The following is a 27,435-nucleotide window of genomic DNA, read 5'->3' as shown; positions in this document are numbered from 1 at the left end:
GGCCACGCGCAGCTGCAGGGCTCCGACCCCAGCCGTCGCCTCAAGCAGGGTAGGTTTTAGGGCAGCGACCGCCCAAAATACAGACCAGGTGTTAAGAGGTGCCTGGAGGCACGTGTGTTTCCCTACAATTCCTAGCCCTACGGGAGACCAGCCGACTTTTCACCAAGTGCCCGGCGTTAAGCGGCGGAGACCACTTCTAAGGGCCAAGTCGCGGCCCAAGAACTCCAGCGACGCGAAGTCAGCGGCCAGGGCCGCGCGCTGCATTGAGCTGCCGCCCCCAGGCCCCGCCTCAGGCTCCGCCCAGACCCGCCCCGCGGCCTCCAGGCCCCGCCCCCTACAGGCCCCGCCCCGCCCGTTGGCCCGGCAGCCCGCGCGCGGGAACCACGCCAGGACGCAGGAGGCGTGTCCTGCGCTGGCCGCGTTCCACCGCCCCTGGCCACGCCCCTCGCCCCCACTCCGCCAATGGCCTGCTGCGCCGGCGCAGGGCTCTGAGGTGCCCGCCCTCCACCGCCAACCTAGAGCTGAGCGCATGCGCCTTGGGAGGCTGGCCTGGTGAGGGCTCCCGCGCCTCGGGAGGCGGGGGCGGAAATGGACGGGTTCCGCGAGCAACCCCTCGCTGCCGACTTTGCCCCCGCGGGAGAGCGCGTTGGGCGGAGCCGGGGGCGGTGGCCGCCGGGGAGGTCGAGGCCCTCTGGGTCCGACTCCGAGCTGGAGCGGGGTGCCGGCGGCCCGCCGACCCGCCGGTGTTTGTGTGTCTGTGCCCACCCAGGGGGACATGGAGAGCTGTCTGGTGGCCGCGGCGCTGAACGGGGTGGACCGACGCTCCCTGCAGCGCTCGGCTAGGCTGGCTCGGGAAGTGCTGGAGCGAGCCAGAAGGAGGGCCGTGGACTGGCGTTCGGTGGAGCTTCCCAAAGGCAGCGTGGGGGTTATTTCGCGGGAGCTGCCCTGCCGGGAAAGAGGGCTGGCAGCCGGCCCCCAGCGCCTGCTGCCGGGAGAGGTGAGGGCTCCTGTGCTGGGGGACCAACCCATTCATTCGCCGCACCGGGAACCAGGGCACGGCACACACAAGCGCCCGAGGGAGCCTGTCCTTGGCGGACAGAACAGTGAACTGAAAAGCCCTTTGAAAACGCTTGACGTTTGACAGATTCCTATTGGGTAGCTTTAGGATACTGCGAGAGACCGCTAGTGCTCGGCCCTGATTGGTTACTTTTAAAACAATTCTTACATGCTACCCTTTGGTGTTAGATAAACCTATCTTTGTATTGGAAAATTGCACGTCTATGTATTCCTTTTAGAATGGGAATTCTTTCTCAGTAATGTAATTCTTACTGACTTCAACTTGCAGGGGTCTTTCCAAAAGTAAAAAGGAAGCTATTCCCCAAATGACTTCATTCTCCAGTAGGGGATAGCAGATCTCACCTGTGACTTGTCGTTTATTACTTATTATTATTCAAACAGAGAGAAGAAAGACTCCCCACCCTCAGTGCTTCCTTCAGAACAATGGCAGAATTCATGGACTATACCTCAAGTCAGTGTGGGGTAAGTCGGTGTAAACCAAAGCCTTGCCCCGGGGCTGCCTGCTGGTGGGTCACAGAGTAGATGGTCGTGGAGTTTAGGCAGACTCTGGCGACTGCCTGTTCACCCTGCCCTCCTGGGTGGGCAGGTTGTAATCAGCCAGGGTTTAAACCAGGTCATAAATCCAGGTTGGAATTCACTCAGCAAATAATAAGTGTTAGGAGGGTACAGCACTGAGCAAGCCAGAAAAAGGCTCTCCCCTCTCTGTTGTTTTCAGACTGGGGAGGGGAGGGAGGGAGCCTACTTGCTGAGTTCCAAAACAAGTTTGAATTTTAGGGGTTCTTAAAACCTCGAACTGCACTAAAGTCGTCTTTGTTTTTGGCTTGTTTTTTAGATCATTAGGCTTGCTCTAAATTGCAAGTGAGCCTCTCTGGGTTCCCTCCATTAGATCTTAACCTCTACTCCAAGTCCCTGGTGATGTAGTTTTTAAGTCTGTCCCTTTGGGTTCATATCACTTGCTGACCACAAAGGTGGTTATGGCACAGTTGCAGTGCCCTCATCGGAGGCAGTGTGGCTTCATGGTAGCAGCAGCCTCGGGGCCAAGAATCACTCCATGCTCTGCCTCTTACTGGCTATAATGCCGCAGGCCAGTCAGTCTCTCTCGGCCTGACCCTCCCCAGCGTAAAATGACCTTGTCTCAAGTCCTTCCCAGCCCTATAATCTGTTGCTTTGGTTCCCATGGGAGATGAACACCAGAAAACAGACTATAGCACAAGGAACTCACTCAAGATTCTTTGTTCCATTCATTGGAATGGGAGAAGAAAGGCTTCAAGACCCTCTTCTCAAAACCATGCACTGAGGTCATCTTTATGCACCTCGAAGTACTCAAACGTTGAAAGGCAGCCAGCTGACATTCAAGAAAACCCCTGCATAGGAGGTGCTCTCTGTCCTCGGAGAGTTAGAACAGACTGCAGCCTCTTGCAGCCTCAGCCTCTTTTGATTACGTGCTTGCGGGGGATGGGCTGCCCCGCAGAAGGGGGAGAGTTACTTGGTTTCCGTCTTCCGTCTCGATCTCATAATGAACATGAAGATTCAAAAGAGTCGCTAATATTTCTATGTCTTTTATAAAGTCCTCGTGACTGCAAGAAGAGGAGTCCAACCAGTGAGATACGGTTCGGAGAGTATTTGTATGTGCTTGTGCTGGTAAATGGTATACAGAACAATCCCTAACTTTGGCTCTACTGTAAAGTGATCAAGTTAAACATTTTGGTTCATGGTTCAGTAAAAGGAATAATATTTGTCTTTGATTTGAAGTTTCGCAATTGCGTGTTCTTCATCTTGGTTTTGAGGTCACGCTTCAGTTCAAGTCTCCATTAAGGAATGGAGCCTCGGAACCCCTTGGCTTTCAAGAGATGGAATTGAGAACAGTGCTCTGAGTTTGCTTTCGGAATTTGGAAGCAGCCCCTAAATTACATCATAGCTTCATGTCCTGACCTGCTTCCTCCAGCTTCTCATTCTCTTCGTCTCTTGCCTTAAACACTGTCCCTACCCTTGGTTCAGAACAAGCAGGCTTACAATGTCCTCACCGTGCGTCGTAATCAAGGGCAGGTCGAAGCTTAGCTGTGAGGGAGGAAGGTACAAGACGAAATCTGCCTTCTGCCCCTTTGGCTTCTTCTGCTTAAACCAGAGCCCTGTCCCTCCTCCGCCGCCGGGGAAAGAGGCGCATAGCTGCGGGGCTGTGCTGCGCTCCCTGTTGCGCATCTAAATTTCAAGGCAATGCACGGCTGTCTCTTCCCTGGTCTCTGAGACGCAGGCAGTAGACGGACCTGGTCGTCAGGACTTGGCGTGAGGAGATGGAGGGAGTGTGGTTGACACCGGGTGAAGCTGGGAACATGTCCTGCCCAGCTGGAGCTGCCAGAGCGCTTGCCCTCCAGAGGCAGCAGATGGCAGCAGAGCAATGCCACGTGCAGCCCCTCTCTGCGGCCGCTTCCCGCAGGCCGAGACGTGTCCGTGACTTCGGGGTGCTCTCCAGGCGGGCCGCCTGCCCTTGCTCTCTTGCCTCCCTCCCTAACGGCACTCTGCCCAGGTAACAGGGAAGGCTTTGAAACTTCGGCCAGACTGTTTGGTTACCCACATCTCTCACATTCCTTCCCCAGAAATACTGTTCATCGCTGCCCGAGGAAGGAGGGTCAGCTCACGCCTATCGTTACCACAGAGGCAAGTCGGAGCTGCGCCTGGGCCCGGACCCGGGGAGTGGCCAGGTGTGTGTCCTCAGCTGTGCCATGTCCTCTGCTCCCCAGGCGGGAGGCCCCACGTCCAGGAGCTCCTGCTGGACTGTATTACCGGATGGCAGCGCCACTCAGCATGACAGCGCTCAGAGGAGACGCCCCTCCAGGCTTGGAGAAGTTAGAGCAATGAAACAGGAGTCTGTCCAGAAGAGAAGATGATGCTGCCATAGGATCTTCAGTCCTAGGCAGACCTAAAGGAAAAGCTCCTTAAACACCCTCTTCTACATCAGGGATAGGAAAGAAATATTTTCTTTCTTTTTAGCCACTGCACCTGTGCCATATGGAGGTTCCCAGGCTAGGCGTTGAATCGGAGCTGCGGCTGCCGGCCTACGGTGGCCTCCACCACAGCCGCGGCCACGCCGGATCCAAGCCGCAGCTGTGACCTCCCCCGAGGCTTGCAGCAGAGCTGGATCCTTCACCCACCGAGCGAGGCCAGGGGTCAGATCCACATCCTCGTGGATACTAGTGGCGTTCTTAATCCACTGAGTCGCAGCAGGAGCTCCTGAGAGAGATTTCTCAGGAGAACACGTTTCACTGTAGGGTGGTGGTAAAAGTATCATGTCTTTGGTAGTTTGTAAAAACTGTAAGGAGGGGTCTCTTAACAAATCGCTTTTCCTAAAGGTACCAGTTACAGGCCTTTCTTCAGCAAATCACCTGTCTCTTACTCTGTGTCACCCTGGGGGAGCCATAGAGTCTACGTTGCACTGACTCAGCAGGAGCCCTTTGTTGTTGTTTTGAGGAGAGTGGGGGTTTTTGATCTTTTTCAACTCCCCTGGTTGTACTCAAAGACAGCAGCCTTAAGTCCAGAGTGTGATCCACTGGCTGGGTTCCTGACTTCTCTGCCCTGCGGACTCAGGCAACAGATGGGAGAGTGGCCACAGGGCCCTGAGCGAGGGCTGGCTGCACCCTGGCACCTCCGGTGCCTCTGGGCCCGGGGAAGGGGGCCGTGCCAGAGCCCAAAGCACAGGCTCCCTTTTCTGGCCTGGCCAAGGGCCCTTTTAAGTGCCCCCTAATTGAGTGGGAGAAAATTCCTCTTGACCGTCCGGAAGGCCGAGTTCGGGCCCTCATCGATGTCATACCTCTCTCTGCAGAGAAACCCCGCCTCCCTTGGTGTCAGAGGCAGCTGTCAGGCATCGGAGTGTGTTCTGGGGGTGTCCCGGCCGGTGAGTACACAACAGCCAGGGCCTGGGCTCCACCGCTCTGCAGTGCCAGGAACCAGACAATCTGGTCGCTGTCGGGCGCCCTGTACTGGGTCTGTGGTATTTCTAAGCCGAGGTGGTTTTGCCCTTGGGGAAACTGCACATTTTAGTTCAGTGGAAAATTATGTTTTCTTTCCATCCTTCCTTCACTTGAAATTTCAGGGATACGCTTTGTGCCTTGAACGCATAGTTGTGGCTGGAAAGAATGCCAGATATGCACAGCTCGGTTCCTCCGGCTCCGCTGGGCTGGCACTGGGTCCTGCCGGAATTCCGCCATCTGTTCAAGCAGCGCGAGGGCCCTGACCCGCCTGCTTACAGAGTGGAAACCATTGCTCAAATTCTGAAACTATACATTTGGGTAGATCAGGTTCCAAAACATTTGAAGGGATTTGTTCCTATTTTCCGCACGTGCTTTTCTGTAAAAACATAAGTGGCGCGTTTCTCATTTTTAGAATGAAGTTCTCATTAGGTCATGAACCCAGGGACCTTTTGGAACATGGAAGGGCTGGAATCCGGGGAATGGAACTCAGCGTGTTGCTGCAATAGTTTGCTTAGTTTTCATCTATATATAATGTGCTACTAGGCAGGATCCAGCATATTCGAGAGGTATCGCTGCTCGGCCTTTGGGCTGAGATCACGTGCAGGATGTACTGGAGTTAGTAGCAACTGAGAACATTCCGCTTCTAGTACAGGCATCGGTTGTCAGACTTGGATGCCTCAGCGCTCGCGGATCTGACGATGCCAACGGACCTGGCGTCCACGGCGTCGGAATCTCAGATGCCAGTCTCGCCCCTTTTGTGCAGTAAACGAAGCGTCCTTGGCCTGTCAGTTCTGATGCAGCTGTACTTCCTGCAACTTACTTTTGAAAAATATTCGATTCAAGTATAGTTGACGTACAGCATTATGTTCCTGAATCCTTCCTTCCTTCGCTCACATGGTTGATGACCAATAAGTCGTTGTGGGAGTTCCCGTCGTGGCGCAGCAGAAAGGAATCTGACTGGGAACCATGAGGTTGCGGGTTCCATCCCTGGCCTCGCTCAGTGGGTGCAGGATCCGGCGTTGCTGCGAGCTGCGGTGCAGGTCGCAGGCGCGGCTCGGATCCTGTGTGGCTGTGGCTGTGGCGCAGGCTGGCAGCTGTAGCTCCGATTGGACCCCTAGCCTGGGAACCTCCATATGCCACAGGGGCAGCCCTAAAAAGATAAACAAAAAACCAGGTCGCCAGATGGAGGTGCCCTGATGGCACTGGGACCCAAAATCTCTAAACCGCTCACACCTGCTCATCCTTCCAGGCCGAGCCTGTCTCTAAGGACCTCTACATAGAAGTGTACCCAGGGACCTATTCCGTCACCGTGGGCGCAGACGACCTGACCAGGAAGACCCACGTGGTAGCGGTCGATTCGGGACAAAGTGTGGACTTGGTCTTCCCTGTGTGACGCAGGCCGTTCCCCTTGCTGAAGGACCAAGAAGACGAAAGCCATTGGATGCTCTCTTAGTGTTTACCGGGAACCCCGCGCTGGGCCGGCCTTCCGGGAGCTGGAGCTCATCTCTCTCAGCGCCTGTCTTACCTCGAAAGTCCCTCACCCTCTCTTGCCCGAAAGCCGCAAAGTAATGATGCTTGTCTGAAGAGTTTTTACTGCTTGCTTTCCGAGTAAAGCCTAATTATGATAATAAAGGGAGAGATTTGAAGTGAAGAGAATCCCTTCTTATAGGCATTAAGAAGTGGAACAAAATGTCACTCATGTAAGAGAAGATAGCAGAGAGGCTAGGACACGTTTGCCCAAAGCCAGCCGCGTTCTGTGGCTCCTGCGGGAGAGGCACCCTGAGCAGGTGGCACCAGGCTCCTGGCAGGGAGCCCTGGAGGGGCCGCCTCACTGCTGCGCCCCTCAGGACAGGCGCCGTCCCGCCACCCACCTCGGGGACCTCTTCTTGGGGTGAGGTGCTGCTGTCTGCTGCGCTGACATCCCGGCTGGCAGGGCACTGTTTCCATGGAGATCCCGGCTGGCAGGGCACTGTTTCCATGGACATCCCGGCTGGCAGGGCACTGTTTCCATGGACATCCCGGCTGGCAGGGCACTGTTTCCATGGAGATCCCGGCTGGCAGGGCACTGTTTCCATGGAGATCCCGGCTGGCATGGCACTGTTTCCATGGAGATGGCCATCAGCCACCACTACTCTAGTTTCTTGTAAGAGAAAAAAGTTCTGAGAGTCTTATGCTGACAAAAATTTTAAGGACCAAAAGTCACTGACTAGGAGTTCCCACTGTGGCACAGTGGGTTAAGAATCCAACTGCAGCGGCTTGGGTCACTGTGGAGGTGCAGGTCTGATCCCCAGGCCGGCATAGCAGGTTAAAAGGATCTGGCGCTGCCACAGCTGCAGCGTAGGTCGCAGTTACGGCTCCGGTTTAATCCCTGGCCCAGGAACTTCCATGTGCCCTGGGCGCAGCCGGAAGAAAGTCACTGACCTTAACAAGTCACCGGTGTGTCCTGCACGTCTTTAGCTCCCGCCCTAGCAGCACTGTTGGATCTCTCGGCTTAGCTGTCTAGTGGTGCGTCTCCTTTTGCCCGTCTCCTGGGGAAAAAGGCTAGTATTTTATATGATAAACACGCAGTTTTAAGTAGAGCTGTCTTAGCAGTCCTGGCGAAGGACAGACTCTCAGACCTAGGAAAGCAGGTCCATGCCCACCCCCATAGGGTAGACGGCCACTTAAACCGGGTCTTGCACCCCCAAGAAGCCATGGCGAACCTCACGGGTTCTGCAAGCCTTCTGAGATAGTGTGCAACCCTGTGGGTGTGTTGGAAGAGCGGCCTCCTTTCTGGCAAGAGGGCCCTTGGATGTGACCCCAAAGATCAAAGAGCCACGGGAGGAGTTCTTCGGGGGCCTGTCCCAGCCGTCCTGCCTTGCCTGGACCTTCTCGGCTTTTAGTCTGAGGGGACTTCGGGTCCCTCTGAGGAGTTGCAGTGCCCCAACTCAGTTTTTGGTGCCCAGCTTCCACTGGCAGGATCTGTAGCGGCTCCAGGCCAGCAGCTCTCAGGACCAGCTCCCTGCTGCTCCCACTGCCACCCTCTCTTCTTTCCGGATGTTGCCAGGTCTTGTTCCTAAACCCAAAATTCAGTTAGTTGAATATGCCACCCTTTGATGGGCTTAGTCTTGATGACTTAAGGGGAACCATATCGGGCATCAGAGAACCTCTCAGCTGCCTGAGTCCCGTCCCAGGCACGAGCGAGGGAGGAGGAGGCGGCCTGCGGCACGAACCTGGCCTCCAGGACTGTCAGGCTGGGACCAGACGGTAATCTCACTGCCTGCGACCGAAAGCAGCAGCAGGTCTGGAGGGCAAACGACCCACCCCAGCAGGTCTCAGGAGGCAGAGCCTCAGACCAGACTGTCAGGCATCGGGAGTGACGTCTACAAGCGCAGCTGGGAGAAGCAAAGCGCACATTTCCTTACAAGGACGCAGAACGAACGGGAAGGGGGAAGAGCAGAGCGCTGGTGTTTGCCACCGTTTCCAGCCCTGGCACTTGGTCTCCCCAGCTGGTGTGGCACGCGTCCCTGGCAACGGCCCATCCCAGGCTTACTCCCCAGTCTGTGGGTACGGCGTCAGGACCCAGAAGAGGGCAGGCTCCCTGACTCGGTTCTGCTCCAAGAACTAACCTTTGCCCAGAGCGATACAAACCATCCAATCCCTAAAGGAAAGCCGGGCCCCGGATCTGAGGCTGCGGTTCTTCTCTTTATAGCAGATTGTTGGAATTCAGCCGGGGAGCAAAGGGAACTCTAGAGCGGACCTGTGGGAATACGGTGATGGGGAGAGGGGCTGAACGCGGGCAGGCGCAGGTGGCTGGGCGGGGGCGGTAGGACAGTGTGTGCTTGGGGACCAGGGGAAACTGGTTTGGACCTCGTGGGGCTTGGAACCGGTCTGGATAGGGTGCCACAGCGCAGGCCGCTGCCACGGGAGTGCCACGTGCCCACCGTGGCCCTCTGGCTCCCCTCTTGTCTCTCAGATGCTCCCCGCAGAATCCTCCCTGCCGGGCGGGTGCAGCTTTCCTTTCTCTGGTCTGTGCTGAGGCAGGAGGGGGTGGAAGCTGCGGAGGGTTTGGCAGCATTTTCTTTGTTCCTCCGCTGGTTGGAGGACATACCCCGCGGAAGTGCGGTCTCCGAGCCGCTTCAGCTGAGACCTTTCACTGTGGGAAGAGCTGCCCGCCCCGCCTTTACATCCCTGCACGGTCGGCTCAGACGCTGGGCGTCGCTAGACCTTTGTCCCTCTAGTTGCTTCCCTTGCAGAGCTGGGGAGGTTCTACACCCGGGGGGCCAGGGGCTCCCTAGGCAGGTTAGGGATCTGCTGTTGTCACTGCGGTGGCACGGGTTTGATCTCTGGTCCAGGAACTTGGCTTTTTGTGGTTGTTTTTTGTTTTGTCTTCTTAGGGCTGCGCCTACGGCATATGGAAGTTCCCAGGCTAGGGGTCGAATCGGAGCTGCAGCTGCCGGCCTGCACCACAGCTCGCGGCAACATGGGATCCTTAGCCCACTGAGCGAGGCCAGGGGTTGAATCCGTGTCCCCATGGATACTAGTCGGGTTTGTCACTGCTGAGCCACAACGGAACTTGCGCAGGCTGTAGGCACAGCCAAAACAGCAACCACCGCGTCCATCCTGCCTGCTCCAAAGCCCAGGGGTCCAGAGGAGGCACCCAAGAAAGTTCTTCAGTGTAGACACAATTTCTCGGCTTCCTGGAACAAGACCACATTCCTTGTCAGTGAGAGGCCCTCCTGGCTGAGCAGGTGGCAGAAACAGGGCAGTGGCTTCAAAGGGGACCCATGATGAGCCCTCACGTGGGCAGTGCCTACAGATCCTGACACCCGTGGCGGTGGCAGCCTTCAGCCCTGTGTCCCTGCCCCAGACGGAACGTTCATTCAGTTCAGGGAACGTTAAATCAGCCCCCACGGCCCAAGAATCCAGTCCCAGGGGCCCACACGGCCGCCGCCTCACAGAGCTCGGCCGGCCGCTGACTCCGGCGGGGAATTCAGACGGGACGGTTCCAGGCGCGTGGGTGAGTCCCGGCCCCAGACCTGTGAGGGCATGTAATGGGTAACGGGCTTGGGGACGGCTGCAGACGGCCAGCGACAGGGACACCGCCTCCCTCTCAGTTGTGGAGAGTGAGCAGCACGCGGCAGCACCTGCTTCTTCCCATCTGACTTCCCAGGGGCCCCGCTGCAGACGAAGGTCTGGGGACCAGAGTTTTAAAGGCCAGTTTCGGAGCTTCTCGGGGCACCGAAGACTCCGTCAACACCCGGAGGCTGTGGCTGTTCAGCTGGAGGAAGACCTGCACGGGGAGGGAGGGCAGAGCGGACGCCGGCAGGGGCCTGTCGGCACAGCCGGGGGAAGGAGGGAAGGATGGGATGCCAACCGCAGCAAGAAGGTCAGCCCAACCTCTCCCGCTGGGCTCCCGTGAGTAAAGTGGAAACGGCCGTTCCCTCTGACCGCAGCCGCAAGGGTCACTTCCAACGCCAGCACAGTGGGCACATGCATCAGATCAGACAGACACACACACACACACACACACTCACGGGGGGGAAGGGAGGCCTCGGCCCGGCCTTAGACAACGTCTACCTGGCTTCCCAGGATGCGGCTCGAACCCGTTTCTCCTGCGGTACCTCCACGCGGGCTGGCGGAGGCCACCCTGCCTGCTCGGAGACTTCTCAGGAAGGACAGGGTCCGTGTCGGCTGTGCCGCCCACCGGCAGCCTCCGGGAGGCCTGTCCCAGCTCATCCTCCAAACCGTCTCCAGGAGAGGCGGTGGTGGCGGGACTGCCCGGGAGCTCTCGCTGCTGCTCCTTCCTCCTCAGGGCCCTCTACGCGCCAAAGCTGTGCTCTGGGCTGCAGCTCCGCCTCCGATTCGCTGGCTGTGACCGCTGAGGTCCTGAGGCCACTGGGGGGGGGGATCCGGCCCTGGCACAGCAGCTGGCAGCAGGCTTGAGAGTGGCAGGACAGGCACAGGAATGGCGCGTCCAGAGGAAGTGACCCAGCCAGCGACAGGCCCCAGGAGAGGCCTGGGGTCTCCCTGCGGAAGGGCTGGTGCAGCCGGTCCACAGCCTCCTTTCCGACGGACGGCGGGGCACCCACCTGCCCCTCCGAGAGGCGCAGGGGCTGTCTTGCCCTTCCGGAAGTGAGGGGTAATTTCTTCTTTCGATGCCACACATCAGAAGAGGGCAACGCGCGTTACACTGCCTGTCTCTATCTTGGGCTACGCGTTCTCCTCTCCCCAGAGGCAAAGCCTCAGCGCAGCCCAGCTGCCCGCTGCCGCCTCATGCCACCTCTCGCTGGAGAGCCTGCCAGGGACATTCGGCACCTGCTCCATGCCCGCCCGCCCTCCCTGTGCTTTCCACGTCTGTTTTCGTGTCAGCACCGACAGGCACCCTGTGTGAGGGGACTGTCCCAGGCCCTGGACGACGGTGGGGAGGGGTCATGTGACCCCAGGATGACCTCCCCGCACCACAGGGTAGCTAACCAACACAGACCGGGTGGCCTTGGGCCGTTTTGTCCTGGTACAAAACATCATCTGAAAGACACGATCCATGGATCTGCGGCCCCTCGGGCTGGAGCTGCACGTGATGCTTAAGCCTCTGAGACCCTGAGCTGTACAGACGCCCTGTGCTCTCGCCTCGGCCTGGGCACCAGCCTGGCTCCTGGGCACAGGGAGGCAGAGCAGTTTCCTGACCTCTCTGGGGGTCTCTCCCCTCCAAGCCCCTGAGAACGGTGCCCGGGCCATAGCACGGTTGGTCCGTGGGTCTGGCCCCCGGAGCGCCACACCTTGTCCCAGGTTGCAGCGAGTCTTCCATGGATGGCGAGGGCCGAGTGGCATCTTTCTCTAAGACCATGCTCTGCCTCTGGGCAGGCAGCTCCGAGCCTGTGACGGGGGAGCCTCGGATCCCACCAGCAGGACCCCGCCTCCAGCTGTGGGAAAGAAAGCCTTCAGGATAAGATCTGGCATTGGAAGTACCATGGGGCCCGCGGTTCCCCAAGATGCCCAGAGCCAGGTCCAGGGTCTCCCTTCCACGCAGCAAGGGCCCGCGAGCGGAGGGGCAGGGTCGGGTGCTGCTCGGGGCCAGCTGCGCCCAGGCAGGCGGGCAGCGAGCGGCTCGTCCCTCTTCTCCTGCCCCCGGCGACTTAGTGACCACTCCCCGCCTTTCCCTTCCCAGGCCCTTCCTCTTCCTGTTTTTCTTTTCTCCTGTTTATATTTTTGGCCCGCAATTCACAGGAGTGACCCGAGCGCTCTGGCTCGCTGCCCAGAGCACCCCTCTTCCTCCCAGCACCCCAGGAAGGGTCATTTCCGTGTCCAAGATGCCTGTGTCATCCTGGGCAGGCAGCCCTCGGCACTGCCATTCCCCCGTGAGGAGAGGCTGGGCCGGGGCAGCCACCGAGCAGCCCACAGAGGGCGGGGCAAGTAATAAGCGGATTAAAAGAACACACTGGCTTGATGCTCATGGCCGCTAATTATGAGAGAGATGCCAGTCAGAACTGCAAGGAGGTTCCGCAGCACCCAACCAGGATGGTGTCATCAAAAAGTCTGCACACAGTAAACGCTGCGGAGGGCGGAGGAGAGGAAGCCCTTCTACCCAGTCGGCGGGGATGTGAACTTCCATACAGCAGCTCTGGAAAGGGATGGAGGTTCCTGGAAAAACTAAAAATGAAACTACCCTGGGACCCAACACTCCCACTCCTGGGGATACACCCGACAAAACCACAGCTGGAGACGTATACATGCGGCCTTGTGTTCACAGAAGCACTGTTCACAAGAGCCAAGACAGGAAACAAGCTCAGTGTCCATCAGCGGAGGAGGAGATGAAGAAGATAAGGAGCACGGATGCGGGGGACACGACTCCTCCATAGGAAAGACGAGATAATGCCATTTGCGGCAACGTGGGTGCAACCAGAGATGCTCATCGAAGTGCCGCAGGCCAGAAAGAGAAAGGCAGGTGCTGTGGGATGTCACTTGTAATGTGGCGTCTAAAGTACGGCGCAAAGCCTGCCTACCAGACAGACAGACGCGCAGACACGAGAACAGACTTGTGGTCGCCGAGGCAGATGTGGGAGTGGGGAGGGACGGGGACGGGCGGGGGGTTCGGGTTAGAAGATGCAGACTCCTGCATTTAGAATGGGTACGCAGTGGGGGCCTGGGGAACAGCAGCGGGAGCTGTGCTGTCCACTCTCTAGGGACAGACAATGATGGAAGGTGAAAAGGGAAAGTGTATGTACACACACGTATGGGTCCCTCTGCTGTACAGCGGAAATTGGCATATCCTTGTAAATCAACTGTGGTTAAAGAAATTTGAAGAAAGAACAAGCCCTCTTGAGAATTCAGTATGATTTTGAAGAGAAAGTGTGGTTACAAATTAACTTTTATCAAATCCCTGGACAGAGCCTATATTTGAGCAAAAACTCCACTAATATTTCACTTGAAAGCACATATTAGTTACTTGAAAATGACAAAATGACTTCTGATCGGAAAGTCCACAGTTAGTGTATTTTTTAGAATTCCTACTAGTTTTCCCTCCATGGATCCACATTCACCAAGTCTGACTCTGAAAAGAAGGAAAAATCGCAAAGAAGCAAAAGCAGCCGCTGAAGTGAAGCCCAGGCTTGGCCCCAGGACGCAGGGACCGCGCTGCTCCATAGAGGGACACAGGCGTCCCTGGGGTTCACGTTTGCTTCCTCTGTCCCTCAGGCTGGGCCCGTAACTCAGCACGCTGAATTTTCCTGAACGAAGTGCTTTTACTGTGCACTTTCTTCAGTGTGATGGGTTAAACTGCGTCCCCCCAAAACTCACATGCCCCGGATGGCCTGGCCTGTCGCACCTCGGATGTGACCTCATTTGGGAATGGGGTGACTGAAGAGGAGGTAAGACCGAGCGGGTGGGCCCCTAATGCAGTGAGCGACGTCCTTATGAAAGGGGAGATTTGGACACAGACGTGCACCCGGCGAGAACAGCGTGCGAAGATGAAGACAGAGACGGGGCGCATCCATCAGCCAGAGAGCACCAGGGGTCGCCGGCAAACACCAGAAGGAGCCGCCCCTCCCGCCCAGCCTCAGCCCCGCCAGCCCCGCCAGCACCTGCACCTGCGGCCTCCGGAACCAACCCGTGCCTGCTGTTGAAGCCACTCGGTTTGCCCCATTTGTTACCTGATGCGGCCCTAACGAACTCATGGCGTTAACTTAATGAACCTGACGTTGTCTTTTCACTTCCACCCCCTGCCCACGGGAGATGTGTGCTCATCCGGGATGCCGAACTGCTGGGCACCCACCACCGAGGCCTGCCAGGTGTGACAGGGCCACCCAGGGGAGCATGTCGGGGGCGTGGGGAGCAGCCTTTATCCGAGCCCTGTCATAAAGGCCATCTGGTCCCCTTCTCGCCAGGACCCATGTGTCAGCAGCGTCTCCACCTCTTCCCTGCGAGCCAGGCCGCCGCCGTGCCCCCGCCGTGCCCGGGCCTCAACGCAGAGACACGGGTGGTAAGGGGCACCTCTGGGACAAAGCAGACGGGATTAGGGAGGAGAGAAGAGCAAGCCCTGAAAGCAGTCACAGCGGAGCAGTGCCGTGGTGCGTGCGTGACAGATAAGGCGACGCGGAGGAGAAATCCGTCTGAAAAGTGGCCCTCTGCCTTCCGCTGAGATCAGGTGAACTGTCGCACGGGGCAGCGGAGAGGAGGGCAAGGCAGCCACGGTCTGGGGACCGGGATGCGTTTCAAGGTCGTCAGAGTGCGATTAGCCTCCGTATGTTGAGGTTAACAAGCGCTGGTTCTGAGACTAGATGGCAGCCAGAAGGAGCTCCAGGAAAGTAAACCCTAAAGCGGCGTGGGGGACTCCAGGACGAGGCGGCGCTGGGAGCTCAGAGGGAAGAGGAAGCAACCAGCAGCGGAAGCACACGGGAGCCCACTAAGGGGCTGCGGGACAGAAAAAAGGAGAGGCCAGCTCTGGGAAGTTCTGCGGACAGGACGGAGCTGGACAGAACTGCTGCGTCAGGGGCTGGGTTTCTGAAGAGACCTGTTTGCTTTGTGGACAGGCCAGGATACAGGGCTTTTGAACCCTGGCTCTAGCGGAGCTGGCCCACCCATGAATCACCAAAGGGGCGGGAGGCGTTGCAGCTGAGCCGCAGTGGGTTAACAACCCGCCTTGCGTCTGCGGCGGTGCAGGTTCAATTCCCCACCAGCGCAGTGGGGTAAGGACTGGGCGTTGCCACAGCTGTGGCACAGGTTGAGTGGCGGCTCAGGTTCGATCCCTGGGAACTTCCGTGTGCTGCGGTTGTGGGAAGAAAGAAAGGGAGGGAGGGAGGGAGGAAAAGGCAAGAAGAGGCTACAAGTTAGAGCTGGCGTGTCTCTAGCCTGGGCAGCGGGAATTGAGTGGCACTGATGTGAATCCCTCGGATTTGCACCCGTTGCAGGGGCTCGCGGGCCACACTGTGGACACAGCCGACTAAGGAGACCCCTGACAAAAAGCCAGGACCATTGTGGGCCAGTCTCAGGGTTGGTGGTGCCACGGTTTACAACCAGGGTGATGCCTGGCGGGCTTCTCTCACGGATTCCGATGCTGACAGCTGCCCCCAGGCTGGAGGGCAGGATGAGGTGAGGGCTGCCCCTGCTCTGGCCTTGCGGGCATTGTGGACTGGGGTCATACAGCACCCCACGCAAATCTCGGCCCAGCCGCGAGGAAGGCTTTCGGCCTTTGCAGGAAGTGAGGTCTCTCCCTCCTCCGCCTGGAGCCAGGAACAGAGGAAAAAGGAAGCCAGGGCCCCCCCGGCTCGCGCCCGAGGCATGGAGATCCGAACCCGGCCAGGACGCCGTGCGGGGGAGCCTGGTGCCCGGCGCTCGGAGGGCCGGATCCGAGAGGGGCAGGGCCGGCCCAGGGTCACGGGCGAAGGCATCCCGGCCCCGGAGCAGAGCTCTGCTCCCGAGTCACCTGCAGGGGCCGCAGCTCAGGGAGCAGGGGGCGTGGGCCTCGGAAGAGCCGGTGCCGCGGTTTGGGAGATGCCCAGCTGTAGCCCCTTGACGGCCCGAGGGCCGCCTGCCCTTCACCTGCCGGCTCCCGTCCCGCCGAGTCGGTACATGGGCAGCACGTGGCCCGGACGCCGCTCCGTTGCTTGTGGGCTCGCTCCACCGCCGCCGTGTTGCAGGGACTCCGGGCAAGGCCGTCCGTCCCTCCACAAGGCCGACCCTGTGGCCAGACGGCCCTCCCAACCCGGTCACCTGCGGGGCCAACCAGACCGACTGGGAGCCCGGGACGGCCTCCGCGGGGCAGCTGCCGCCTGGGCCCAGGACCACAGTCCGCGGCCCCGCCCGCTCGGCCCTGTGCCGTCTGCTCCTGCCGGGTCCACAGTTCTGAGCCGGAACTCCTGCACCTCAGCCTTGGCCCCTGGGAGCAGTTGGGGTTCACTGCCCGCCCCCGCAGCGCCCCACGGAGTCCTGGTTGCCAAGCAGGTTGCCATGGATGCGAGCCAGCGGCGGTGGGGGGGTGAGTGCACTGAGCAGGTGCAGAGGGGCAACCCGGGTTTGGGGCGGCTTGGGGGGTGGAGAGGATAGGGGGTTCTCCTTTTTCTCGTTGGAGAAGGGGAGGGGGCGATGGAAAGGCCTCAGTTCCCAAAAGCTCCGGCTTCCTGCTGCTGGAAGCCCGCGTGGATCCCGCGAGAGCCTTGCGAGGAAGGGCGCCAACACCACTGAGCCTCAAGGTGACTGATCTGCCGCCATCCAGTGCAGGTGGGAGGCTGGGGTGGTCGTGGGGGGACCACCGGCGGGCCTAGGGACCCTAAAGATTTATCTGTCATTTACGACCAAATAACCAAAAGCTGGGCACGTTTGCCTGTAACAGGACTGCTGAGGAGCGGAGGCGTGGTGATCGCGCGGGGCGTGGGAGTGGACAGCAGTGACCAAAGGGACAGAGTCAGGGTGCTGCCCTCATTTGAACACCCAGAGGCCTCTGACGGTCTGTGTGCATCAGTTGTGTGCGCAGCGCCGTGTTCAGCGGAGAACGCCAAAAAAGTGAGTAGGGGCCACTGTGCCTACCGCGTCCTTTCCTGCCTCTCACCAGTTCCTGCTCCTGTGTGTGGGTCCTGTGGCCCTCAGCCCACTCCATGCCCTGGCCGCGTGCGTCTCCTCTCCAAATGAACCTCAAGACTCCTGCTGGAAATGCTGGGCTGTGTAGATTGTTCTCTTTCCTCCTCTACATAAATAAGAAAGCTTGTAGTTCTGGGAGCTTCTGAGAATCTTTTGTGGGGGCGTTGAAGCTGTTCCTAGAGAGGCGAGGATGGGAATAGGAAATATAACACCCCCAGGCGTTTCCCTGATTGAAGCTCTTTGCTGGGTGCTGGGAGTGTGGGATGAGTAAGACTGGGCCCCAGCTTCAAGAGCTTACAGTCAAGACAGAGATAGGTGTGCAAATCAGGGAACAAGTGACGGGAAGCGTTCGCGGAGAGGTGGCGGCGGAGACGAGTGTGACAGTGCGTGGGAAGTCCTGCCTGGGCTCGGTGACAGAGAGCCTCCGGGCCTTAAGGAAGAGAAGAGCGGAAGCTCATCGTGGGAACAGAGATAGAGCTGTTGGGAGGCAGACAGCACGACCGGGGCCTCGCTGTCCTTTCCTCGTTTTTTTGGCCTGGAGAACCCAGAAAGTGGCGATGCTATGGGTGAAAAAAACAATAATCTTACAAAGTAATGGTGATGAAAACGAATCAGGTGTCAGGCACTGCCAGTCCTCATGATAAACATACAGAGTAGCTGCCGTTGCTATTCCTGTCCTTCTGCGGATGAAGAACTGGGAAGACACGAGGGGGCGGGGAGGCGGAGGCTGGACGGGGCGGGGAGACCGCAGAGCCTGCCCCGTGGGCCCTGAGCTCCGGCCCCGGGGACGTCTGCGGCGGGCGGGAAACGACGGCTCCCCTGCAATTCCAGATGACGACAGGTCTGCGAAGTACTTTTGCTCTGCTCCAAGCTACCTCCCCCTCCATGTTATGGGTAAGGCGTAGATTTCTTGCCAACCCGGAATAATACAAACCACCAAACTGTGACAGTCAAGGGGGCTTCCTTGTGACTGCTTAGCACCAAGTGTCTGCAAGGGGCGTCACAGGCGGTGACTAGTTCTTAGTCACACTTTACTTTTGTGAGAGTTTCTGACAGCTGAGCCTGGCCCAGTGTGTGAGAAGGACAGGCCAGAGGCATGCAGAATGCTGGGGACTCTTAAAGTTCCTGAAGGAAATCACCAAAGCCTAAGAAGCATTTTCTCAATCTACGTAAGATAAAGTTTAGTACAGCTGAAACCCCGGTAAGAAATATCCAGCAGCATAGGGAGTTCTCACTGTGCCTCAGCGGAAACGAATCTGCCTAGCATCCACGAGGATGCAGGTTCCACCTCTGGCCCCCGCTCAGGGGGTTAGGGATCTGGCGTTGCCATGAGCTATGGTGTAGGTCACAGACGTGGCTCGGATCTGGCGTGGCTGTGGCTGTGGCTGGCAGCTGTAGCTCCGATTGGACCCCTAGCCTGGGAACCTCCATATGTGGCAGGTGCAGCGCTAAAAAGCGAAAAATAAAAAAATAAAAGGGGGGGGGATAGCCAGCATAGGTTAGCATTTGAACTGTGATCTGCCCACACAGCATTTGCATGAGGAGAACTATTGAATGACGTCAGGACCACGTTGTGTGAAATTATTTGGTCTGTTTGGAAACAGAATCAGATGATTGTAAAAACGGGGTCAGGGTGGCGGCCGGTGGCTGCCGTCCCCGAGGGACGTTTCCTGGGGTGATTCTTGGTCTCAGCCTCCTCGGGGTCCAGAAGGGCCTGCAGGTAGTTAATGTACTTGATGGCGGCTCTGAGGGTTTCCACTTTGCTGAGTCGCTTGTCCAGGTACTGCTCCGGCAGGTGGTGGCGGAGCTGCGCGTAGCCGTCATTGACGCCCTTCACCCGCTGCCTTTCTCGCTCATTCCTCCTCCGGATAAAGGCCGGCCCGTAGGCGTCGTCGCACCTTCTGTAGTTTGGGTGAGGCAGTGAGAAGAAGGTGCGGGGTTCACCACGGTTTTCCACGATCAGGGAGTCACTGGAGAAAGGCAGCAGTGGCAGGTCTTGAGAGTAAGGGGCTGGCACGGGGCCCTCGGGGTGCAGGTGGACCGTGACCGCGGGGTCCAGATAGAAGGACCTGGGCAGTGGCAAGTGGGCAGAATCAGCGCAGACAGGCGGTTTATCTGGCAGGTTGGAGTAGTTTCTGTGGCCCATCATTTCCTCTCGAGCCTGTAACGACCAAGTTGGTGAACTTGGCCAGATCAAAAGAGAACAGGTATCATGCATTTCCTCAGAGATCAGAGACTGTTCTGCTGTGACGAGCCGTCTGAGCTCCTGACAACTAGATGGGGTTACAGCATCGTGTGGGTGGAGAGAGGATGTTGCCGATACCCGGAACCAGCGCGGGAGAGCCCTGTCTTGTTGCCCTGTGAGAAAGTTACTCCCTTTCGGTCCCCTTCCGTCCTCGTGATTAGAAGGACTTACCTTTTGTCTGGTCAGAGCGCCTCTTCCGCACTGCCTTCTGATCCTGCTCAGGGGGGAGCCTTCAATAGGCAGTAGTGTCGAGCCAGAACCTAGTAATAATTTACCACGAATTTCTATTTACTTTGAATTATATTGGTCTCACATTTACAATGGGGATATAAAGTCCCTTTTAAAAATAAATCTGGGAGTTCCCGTCGTGGCGCAGTGGTGAACGAGTCCGACCAGGAACCATGAGGTGGCGGGTTCGGTCCCTGCCCTTGCTCAGTGGGTTAACCATCCGGCGTCGCCCTGAGCTGTGGTGTCGGTTGCAGACACGGCTCGGATCCCGTGTTGCTGTGGCTCTGGCGTAGACCCCTAGCCTTGGAACCTCCATATGCCACGGGAGTGGCCCAAGAAATAGCTAAAAAGACAATAAATAAATAAATAAATAAATCTACTTGAGTAGAGAATGTGAATGGATTCAAAGCAGAGGGCTGAGTAAATGGCCGCACAGGTGCAGCTGGGACACGGACAAAGGCAAGGCGGTGGGGTGTGTGCAAACGCTGACGCCTGGGAAACACTGGGACACCTCGCCACTCGCTCACACGGTGGAACGACTACAAACCAGTTAAGGATCAAGCGGCCTCATAGCCTCAGGCATAGCGTCCTTTTCTTTCTTTCTTTCTTTTTCTTTCTTTTTTTTGGCTGCACCCACGGCCTATGGAAGTTCCCAGGCCAGGGATCAAAACTGTGCCACAGCAGTGACCCAAACCGCTGCCGTGACCACACCGATCTGTAACCCGCTGTGCCACAAGGGGACTCCCTGCACGGCCTTCTTAAAGGACTCCTGACATGCCAGGGGCAAAACTAAAACTGAAAATAAGGAAATGATCATTTGCTCTTAACAATTCACGGTGAGAGCGCCTTACCGCGAATGCCCTCAACACTTTTAAAACATAGTCAATGCGCATATCTTCCTTAGAATTTTAAATATATTGACTAAAGTGCATCTGCTGGGGGTTTCTCTTTTCATGGAAATTAGAAATAAAGTAGTATTCACTGCAAGAGGCCCCGCGCCAAGGCGTTCCCTCTCCTGGGGAGGCCTGGCCCAGTTCATGGACGACACCAGCAGGACCCTGGGCCTGTGACCGCAGCAGTGCGGTCACAGCGCATCTCACAGGGACTCAGCTGGGCCAGTGAACCGGGGGGCGGGGAAGCGCTGGAGGAAAAGAGCCTTTTCCTTCCCGTTCTTAACGTTGGCGCGTTTCCATCGTGGCCTCGCCTCTTCTTAGCTGTGTGTCCTTAGGTAGGTTCCTTAGCCTTTCTGAGCTCTAGCTTGTTCCTTTGTCCAGCTGAGATGTGGGCTATTGTACAGGGTGGCTGCAAGGATTAAAAGACGGCAAGTTCGCCCTTCGTCCCCTTCCTGCCTGAACAGCTGAAGGCGCCCGCGCAGCCTCTTTCTCAAACACACGCTCTGGAAAACCGGCTTTTATTTCCTCTAACGCTGGAAAGTCAAGCATTGATTTGAGAGGTGAAGAAATACCCAGGGTGGAAATGGAAACGCCGAGTGACGTCTAGGTGCGGCTTTCGGAAAAGAAAGTGAGGCGGCTGCTCTTCCCACAAGCAAGCAGCCCGACTGAGTGCGGGCAGGATTTGGTGGCACGGGCACCGGCTTCTCTGCCTGAGACAGTGCAGCTCTGCAGGCTGCACTGGGCAATGCCAGGAGCCGTTTCTAAGCACCAGGATTCAAGTGCAATAAAGCGCCTTCCAATTCTTGTGAAAAAGCCAGTCCTGCCTGTCACGTCTGGCCACTGGCCTGGAACCAGAGGCGTGGGGGGGGGTGGGGGGGGGACGGGTGATGGGGGGAGTGATGGGGGGGTAAGTCGTGGTGAGACAGGCTGGAAAAGGAGAAATGCCAGCAAAAGCCCTTCCCGGCGGCCGGGGAGGGCGCGGTCCGTGCGGCAGGTCCAGTTAAACATCAAAACGGAGGAACGGGAACTCGGGTTCCAAAGACTGACCAAATGCCCAAAGCAACTGACATAAAGTGCAAATCTTTGGGTTACAAACGAGCCAAGAGTCTGTCAGAAGGGGAGGGCTGCTGAGAGAGAAAGGGTTGGACATCCCCAAGCCGGGAGTTCTAGAGGCTCGGAGCGGAAGGAAGGACGGGAGGGGCAGGGCTGTGAAGTGACAGCACCGCGGCTTCAGGGCCCAGGTGACGACACCTCTGAGAAGAGCAGGGCCTTGCTTCTGCCCACAGGTACCCAGCCAGGACGATGCAGCAGGGTTCCAGAAGGCAGGCAGATGTCACCAAAGCCAACTACACCCAAGACCTCTGTGAGACTGCTTCATTCTGACAGATAGATTCCGTAAGACGTCAGCCTGGACCCAGATGACACCCACCTCGTTTGTACACACACAGGGAAGCAGCAGAAGTTTCTAGGTTTTAACCATAGACTTTGCATAATTCTTGGGAAAAGAGCCTGATGCCTTTAGAGACTCCCTGAGAAGCATTTTCTATTGAGCGTTTCCAAAAAGCTCACCAATCATGTAGTAAACATTTAAATGCCACTATTTTTTTTAATTCAAAGAAGCAAATTTAACAACAGAGATAGAATGAAAAATGCAGTTATGAAGAGAACCGAGGTAGGAAGCCTCGTGGAAGCTGGTTATGTTTATAGAAATTGAGCAAACTCTTTATAAGGGAGCAGCACATTACTGTTAAGTGCTAAGCCTCCAAAGCTAGATGCACCTGCAGTTTACACATGCACCCCTCTTGGAGCGAAAATCTCAGGTTTCTGTCTTAGAACTCTTCTGGGGAACCGGGGACTCTTAATGATAAAGCCTTAAGGGGTTCTGGAGGCTCTGCTGAGCATAAAAGCTTCAACCGTCAGAGACATTAAAAATACCTAGCATGTAAACAACAAAACTACAACTGCACACATAATGGAATTATGGAATGTTAGGGCTGGAGACAGCTTAGAAATCCTCTTACTCAATCCCTCAGCAATTGTCACAGAGCGAAGAGCAGAGCAGAGGCCAGAAACAAGCGTCCCGACGTCCAGACCCAAAGTCCCCTGTGCTCCCCCAGGGAGGTACCCGTCTGCAAGCCTGAATATTTCAGCATTTAGGGACGGTTGGTCGTTTAGGATCCTGGAATAATCAGCTGGCTGAAAAAATTCCTCATTCATAAACTGTGCCTCGGGGTTTTACCCTCCCTACAGGCCTCTCCGAGAAGAGTCTCTTACCTGAGTTTTGTTGCCAAGATGCTGTATTTGGGGCTGAGTCAGACTCAACCTGATTTATAGGTGATCTTTTAGTAACAACATGCAAAATAGCTTACAGTCAAACAGAACTGCTCCTTCTGGTTTAGCTGTTTTTTTCTACTTAATATGTAGATATGACAACACACAATACTAAATGGAAAGGTTTGCTTACAAAATGGGACTCTTGTAACAAATCCTTTTGTAAAGAGAATGCCTGTCCATTCATCTGGGTTATATAATTTTTTAATTTTATTTTTTAATTGTTATTTCCCCAATACAATTTTTTTTCTACCGTACAGCAAGGTGACCCAGTTACACATACATGTACACATTCTTTTTTCTCACATGATCATGCTCCATCATAAGCGACTAGACAGGAGTTCCCATCGTGGTGCAGCGGAAACGAATCCGACTAGGAGCCATGAGGTTGCGGGTTTGATCCCTGGCCTTGCTCAGTGGGTTAAGGATCTGGCATTGCCGTGAGCTGTGGTGTGGGTGGCAGACGCGGTTTGGATCACGCATTGCTGTGGCTGTGGTGTAGGCTGGCAGCTGTAGCTCCATTTGACCCCTGGCCTGGGAACCTCCATATGCCTTGGGTGCAGCCCTAAAACGACAAAAAGACAAAAAAAAAAAAAGTGACTAGACACAGTTCCCAGTGCTACACAGCAGGATCTCATTGCTTATCCATTCCAAAGGCAATAGTTTGCATCTGTTAACCCCGAGCTCCCATCCATGCCACTCCCTCCCCCTCCCCCTTGGCAACCACGAGTCTGTTCTCCAAGTCCACGACTGTCTTTTCTATGGAAAGGCTCCTTTGTGCCGTATATTAGATTCCAGATATAAGTGATATTGTATGGTATTTGTCTTTCTGACTTACTTCTCTCAGTATGAGAGTCTCTAGTTCCATCCATGTTGCTGCAAACATTTTAAAATTTTTATTATTGATTTATTTATTTGGCCTCGCCCATGGCATGCAGAAGTTTCTGGGCCTGGGGTTGAACTTGAGCCACAGCAGAGACAACACTGAATCCTTAACTGCTAGGCCACAAAGGAACTACAAGGGTTAGATAATTTTATATCCAGAGTTGCTGCAACTGCGGCGTGGCAAGGGTTAGATAATTTTATATCCAGAGTTGCTGCAACTGCGGCGTGGGTCACAGCTCTGGTTTGTATTCCACCCTGGCCTGGGAACTTCCATATGCTGTGGGGGCCGCTGAAAGCGAAACAAAACAAGCAAAATTTTACATCAAAACTATTCGTGGAAAAATCTTTCGGTAATAGTCTCATAAAGGGCAAATGTTGTCAATATTCTTTTTTTTTTTTTTTTTTTTTTTTTGTCTTTTGTTGTTGTTGCTATTTCTTGGGCCGCTCCCGCGGCATATGGAGGTTCCCAGGCTAGGGGTTGAGTCGGAGCTGTAGCCACCGGCCTACGCCAGAGCCACAGCAACTCGGGATCTGAGCCGCGTCTGCAACCTACACCACAGCTCACGGCAACGCCGGATCGTCAACCCACTGAGCAAGGGCAGGGACCGAACCCGCAACCTCATGGTTCCTAGTCGGATTCGTTAACCACTGCGCCGCGACGGGAACTCCTCAATATTCTTTTATATAGAGATGAAGGCCATAGCCAGGAGGGCCACTGTGAATGTGCATTTTATTATTTGCCTGTTAAATTTTTTTCCCTTCCTAATAGACTTTATTTTTCAGAGCAATTTTAGATGCATGGCAAAGCCGAGCAGGAAGTACAGCGTCCCCCACGGCCACCGAATCAGCACGGCACATCCTTCTCACTCAAAGCCCACGGCTGATGTCAGGGCTTCCTCTTGGTATCGCACATTCTGTGGATTTTTACGAACGTGTGAGACACACAGCCACCGTTAGAGCTTCATACTGAAGAGTTTCGCTGCCTTGAGAAGCCTCTGTGTTCCAGCTGTTCACCCCTCCTGCCCCCCAAAACCACTGCTTTTTTTCCTTCATAGTTTTGCCTTTTTCAGAATGTCATAGAGTTGGAATTAGGTAGCCTCTTCAGATTGATTTCTTAGTAATATTCATTTAAGCTCTTCTGCATGTTTTTTACGCTTGATAGCTCATTTCTTTTTAGCACTGAGAAACGTTCTTGTCTGGATGTACCGCAGTTTACTTATCTACGAAAGGACTGCTGAGGGGCTTTTTGATTGCTTCCAGATTTTGGCAGTTGTGAAGAAAGCTGCTATAAATACCTATGTGCAAGGTTTTTGTGTGGACCTAAGATTTCAACTAACTTAGGTATGAAATACCAAGGAGTGCAATTGCTGGATCACACAGGAAGTGTATGTTTAGTTTTCTAAGAAACCACCGGCCTGTTTTCCACAGTGGCCGGGCCGTCTTTGTATTCTCCCCGCGACGCATGAGGGTTCCTCTTGCTCCACATCAGGTCAGCGCTTGGCGGTGTAAGTGTTCTGGATTTTGGCTGCTCTAACGGGTGTGCAGCAGTGTCTCATTTTAATTTGCATTTCCCTGTGGGCATTCGATGTGGGGCATCTTTTCACATACTTATCTGCCATCCATATGTCTTCTTTGGTGAGGTGTCTGTTCTGGTCTTTGGCTTTTTTTTTTTTTTTTTTTTTTTTTTTCCGTCTTTTAGGGCTGCACCTGCAGCATATGGAGGTTCCCAGGCTAGGGGTTGAATCAGAGCTGTGGCTGCCGGCCTGCCCCACCGCCATAGCAATGCGGGACCCAAGCTGTGTCTGTGACCTACACCTCACTCGAGGCAAACACTGGATCCTTAACCCACTGAGCAAGGCCAGGGATCAAACCCGCAACCTCATGGTTCCTAGTTGGATTTGTTCCCATTGCACCACGATGGGAACTTCTTTGGCCCATTTTAAGATCAATTTAGGGAGTGTCTGTTGTGGTGCAGCTGTAGCTCCAATTTGAGCCCTAGTCTGGAGACTTCCATGCCAAGGGTGTAAGGCCCTAAAAAGCAAAAAAGAAAGAAAAAGAAATTTGTCTTATTGTTGAGTTTTAAGGGCTCTTTGCATGTGGGGTGGTGGTACTTTATTAGACTCTCCTGTACAAGGATTTTCTCCCAGTCTAGGACCTTTGTGTTCTCTTGACAGAGTCTTTGGTAGAACTGTGTTTTTTAATTTTCATCAAGTCCAGCCTATCAATGATGTCTTTCTTGATTCGTGTTTTTGGTGTTGTGTCTAAAAAGCCATCACCAACCAAAGGTAACCTAGACTTCGTTTTCCATGTTTCATATGGATCCTCTGATTTCTTCGAGGAGTTTGGTAGTTTTCTGTTTTGCGTTTAGATCTATGATCCATTTTGAGTTTTTTGAAGGGTGAGGGCTGCGTTTTTTATTTATTTATTTCTGCACGTGGATGTCCAGTCGTTCAGCACCATGCGTTGAAAAGACTTTTCTCCACTGTGTTCTCTTTGTTCCTTTGTCAAAGATCAGTTACGGCCATATTTGGGTGGGTCTGTTTCTGGGCTCTCTGTTCTGTTCCATTGGTCCGTTTGTTCTTTCGCCAGAGCCACACTGGCTTCGTCATGGTAGCCGTACAGTAAGCCTCGAAAGCAGGTGGTGTCAGTCTTGCTATTGTGCTGGCTTCCTGGCTCTTTTGCAAACTGTCCGTGTAAGCTTTAGAATCAGTTTGTTGAGATGCACAAAATAACTTGCTGGGACTTTGATTGGGATGGTATTGGATTATAGATCAAGTTGAGAAGAATTGACATCTTGATAATACTGTCTTCCTATCCATGGATGTGGACTGTCTCTCTCATTTAGTTCTGTGAGTTCTTTTATGAGTTTTATAGTTTTCCTGATATCTATTTTGTACATATTTTGCTAGATTTGCAGCTGTTTCATTTGGGGGGATCCTTATGTAAAGAGTCATTGTGGGTTTTGCTTAGTTTTGTTTTGGCTGCATCCATGGCATGTGGAAGTTCCCAGGCCAGGGATCAAACCCAAGCCACAGGAGCGATCTGGGCTGCTGCACTGACAACACTGGGTCCTTAACCCTCTGTGCCACAAGGGAACGCCTGGTAACTGTGTTTTTAATTTCACTTGTTTATCGTTAGTATATAGGATAGCAATTGGCTTTGATACATTAACCTTCTATCCTGCAACCTTGTGATAATCAAATCGCTTACGAGTACCAGGAATTTCTTTTCCCAGTTCTTTTGGGTTCGCCTCACATACTCAGGTCGTGTGCACACACAGATGGTCTTTTCTTTCCCCACCTGTGTGCCTTGCCCTTTCTCTTCGTCTTAGTGCATTAGCTGCGACTTACAGTGTGATGTTGCGAAGGAGTGGCAAAAAGAACAGCCTGTCTTGTTTTCCTCTATTCCTAGTTCACTGAGCACTTTTGTTATGAATGGGTGTTGGATTTTGTAAAATGCTTTTTCTGCCGCTATCGGTAAGATCACGTCTTTTTTTTCTTTACCCTGATGATGTGATGAATTTAATAAATTTTCAAATGTTCAAACAGCCTTGCATACCTGGCATAAATTCCACTTGGTTGTAGTTGAACTTCTATCTTTTAATACTAACATAAAACCAATAATTTTAGGTTAGATTTGGGGGGTTTAAAAAATTGTTTTTCACGAAACAAAACCCATCAACAGCTCCTAAAAATCTAACCTTGTGAACTGAATGTAATTTAGTTTTACTATGTTTTGCCAAGAATTTCTTAGAACAAGC

General features: G+C 55.0%; 2 protein-coding genes and 2 long non-coding RNA genes across 8 annotated transcripts; 1 reads left to right on the top strand and 3 right to left on the bottom strand.

The window, feature by feature from the left end:
* On the top strand, positions 456 to 24,852 carry AKIP1 (A-kinase interacting protein 1). Of its 5 annotated transcripts, XM_013979076.2 has the most exons (6): positions 471 to 552; positions 770 to 997; positions 1,459 to 1,539; positions 3,672 to 3,776; positions 4,895 to 4,966; positions 24,459 to 24,811. In XM_013979076.2, exons 2-6 carry the CDS (start codon positions 776 to 778, stop codon positions 24,630 to 24,632), a joined length of 654 nt encoding a protein of 217 aa, XP_013834530.1. In that variant the 5' UTR covers positions 471 to 552; positions 770 to 775; the 3' UTR covers positions 24,633 to 24,811. The 5 variants fall into 5 exon arrangements, with proteins under 5 accessions (XP_005667103.1, XP_013834530.1, XP_005667102.1 ...); XM_005667045.3 differs by lacking the exon at positions 471 to 552 and having other exon boundaries at positions 559 to 997; positions 24,459 to 24,809; XM_003129383.4 differs by lacking the exons at positions 471 to 552; positions 24,459 to 24,811 and adding an exon at positions 6,292 to 6,693 and having other exon boundaries at positions 559 to 997.
* Positions 6,585 to 9,418, bottom strand: LOC110255347. Its single transcript, XR_002335508.1, has 2 exons — positions 8,673 to 9,418; positions 6,585 to 8,097 (listed from the first exon to the last, which is right to left on the bottom strand). It is a non-coding gene; the product is annotated as an uncharacterized LOC110255347 (long non-coding RNA).
* On the bottom strand, positions 9,826 to 10,544 carry LOC110255346. The gene is made up of 2 exons (XR_002335507.1): positions 10,169 to 10,544; positions 9,826 to 10,060 (listed from the first exon to the last, which is right to left on the bottom strand). It is a non-coding gene; the product is annotated as an uncharacterized LOC110255346 (long non-coding RNA).
* On the bottom strand, positions 18,525 to 19,786 carry ASCL3 (achaete-scute family bHLH transcription factor 3). The gene is made up of 2 exons (XM_003129388.4): positions 19,510 to 19,786; positions 18,525 to 19,276 (listed from the first exon to the last, which is right to left on the bottom strand). Exon 2 carries the CDS (start codon positions 19,240 to 19,242, stop codon positions 18,700 to 18,702), a length of 543 nt encoding a protein of 180 aa, XP_003129436.1. The 5' UTR covers positions 19,243 to 19,276; positions 19,510 to 19,786; the 3' UTR covers positions 18,525 to 18,699.

This window comes from Sus scrofa, chromosome 9 (assembly GCF_000003025.6).
Source record: "Sus scrofa isolate TJ Tabasco breed Duroc chromosome 9, Sscrofa11.1, whole genome shotgun sequence".
NCBI lineage: Eukaryota > Metazoa > Chordata > Mammalia > Artiodactyla > Suidae > Sus > Sus scrofa.
The sequence above is the reverse complement of the archived record's forward strand: the minus strand, read 5'-3'. Positions and strand labels throughout refer to the sequence as shown.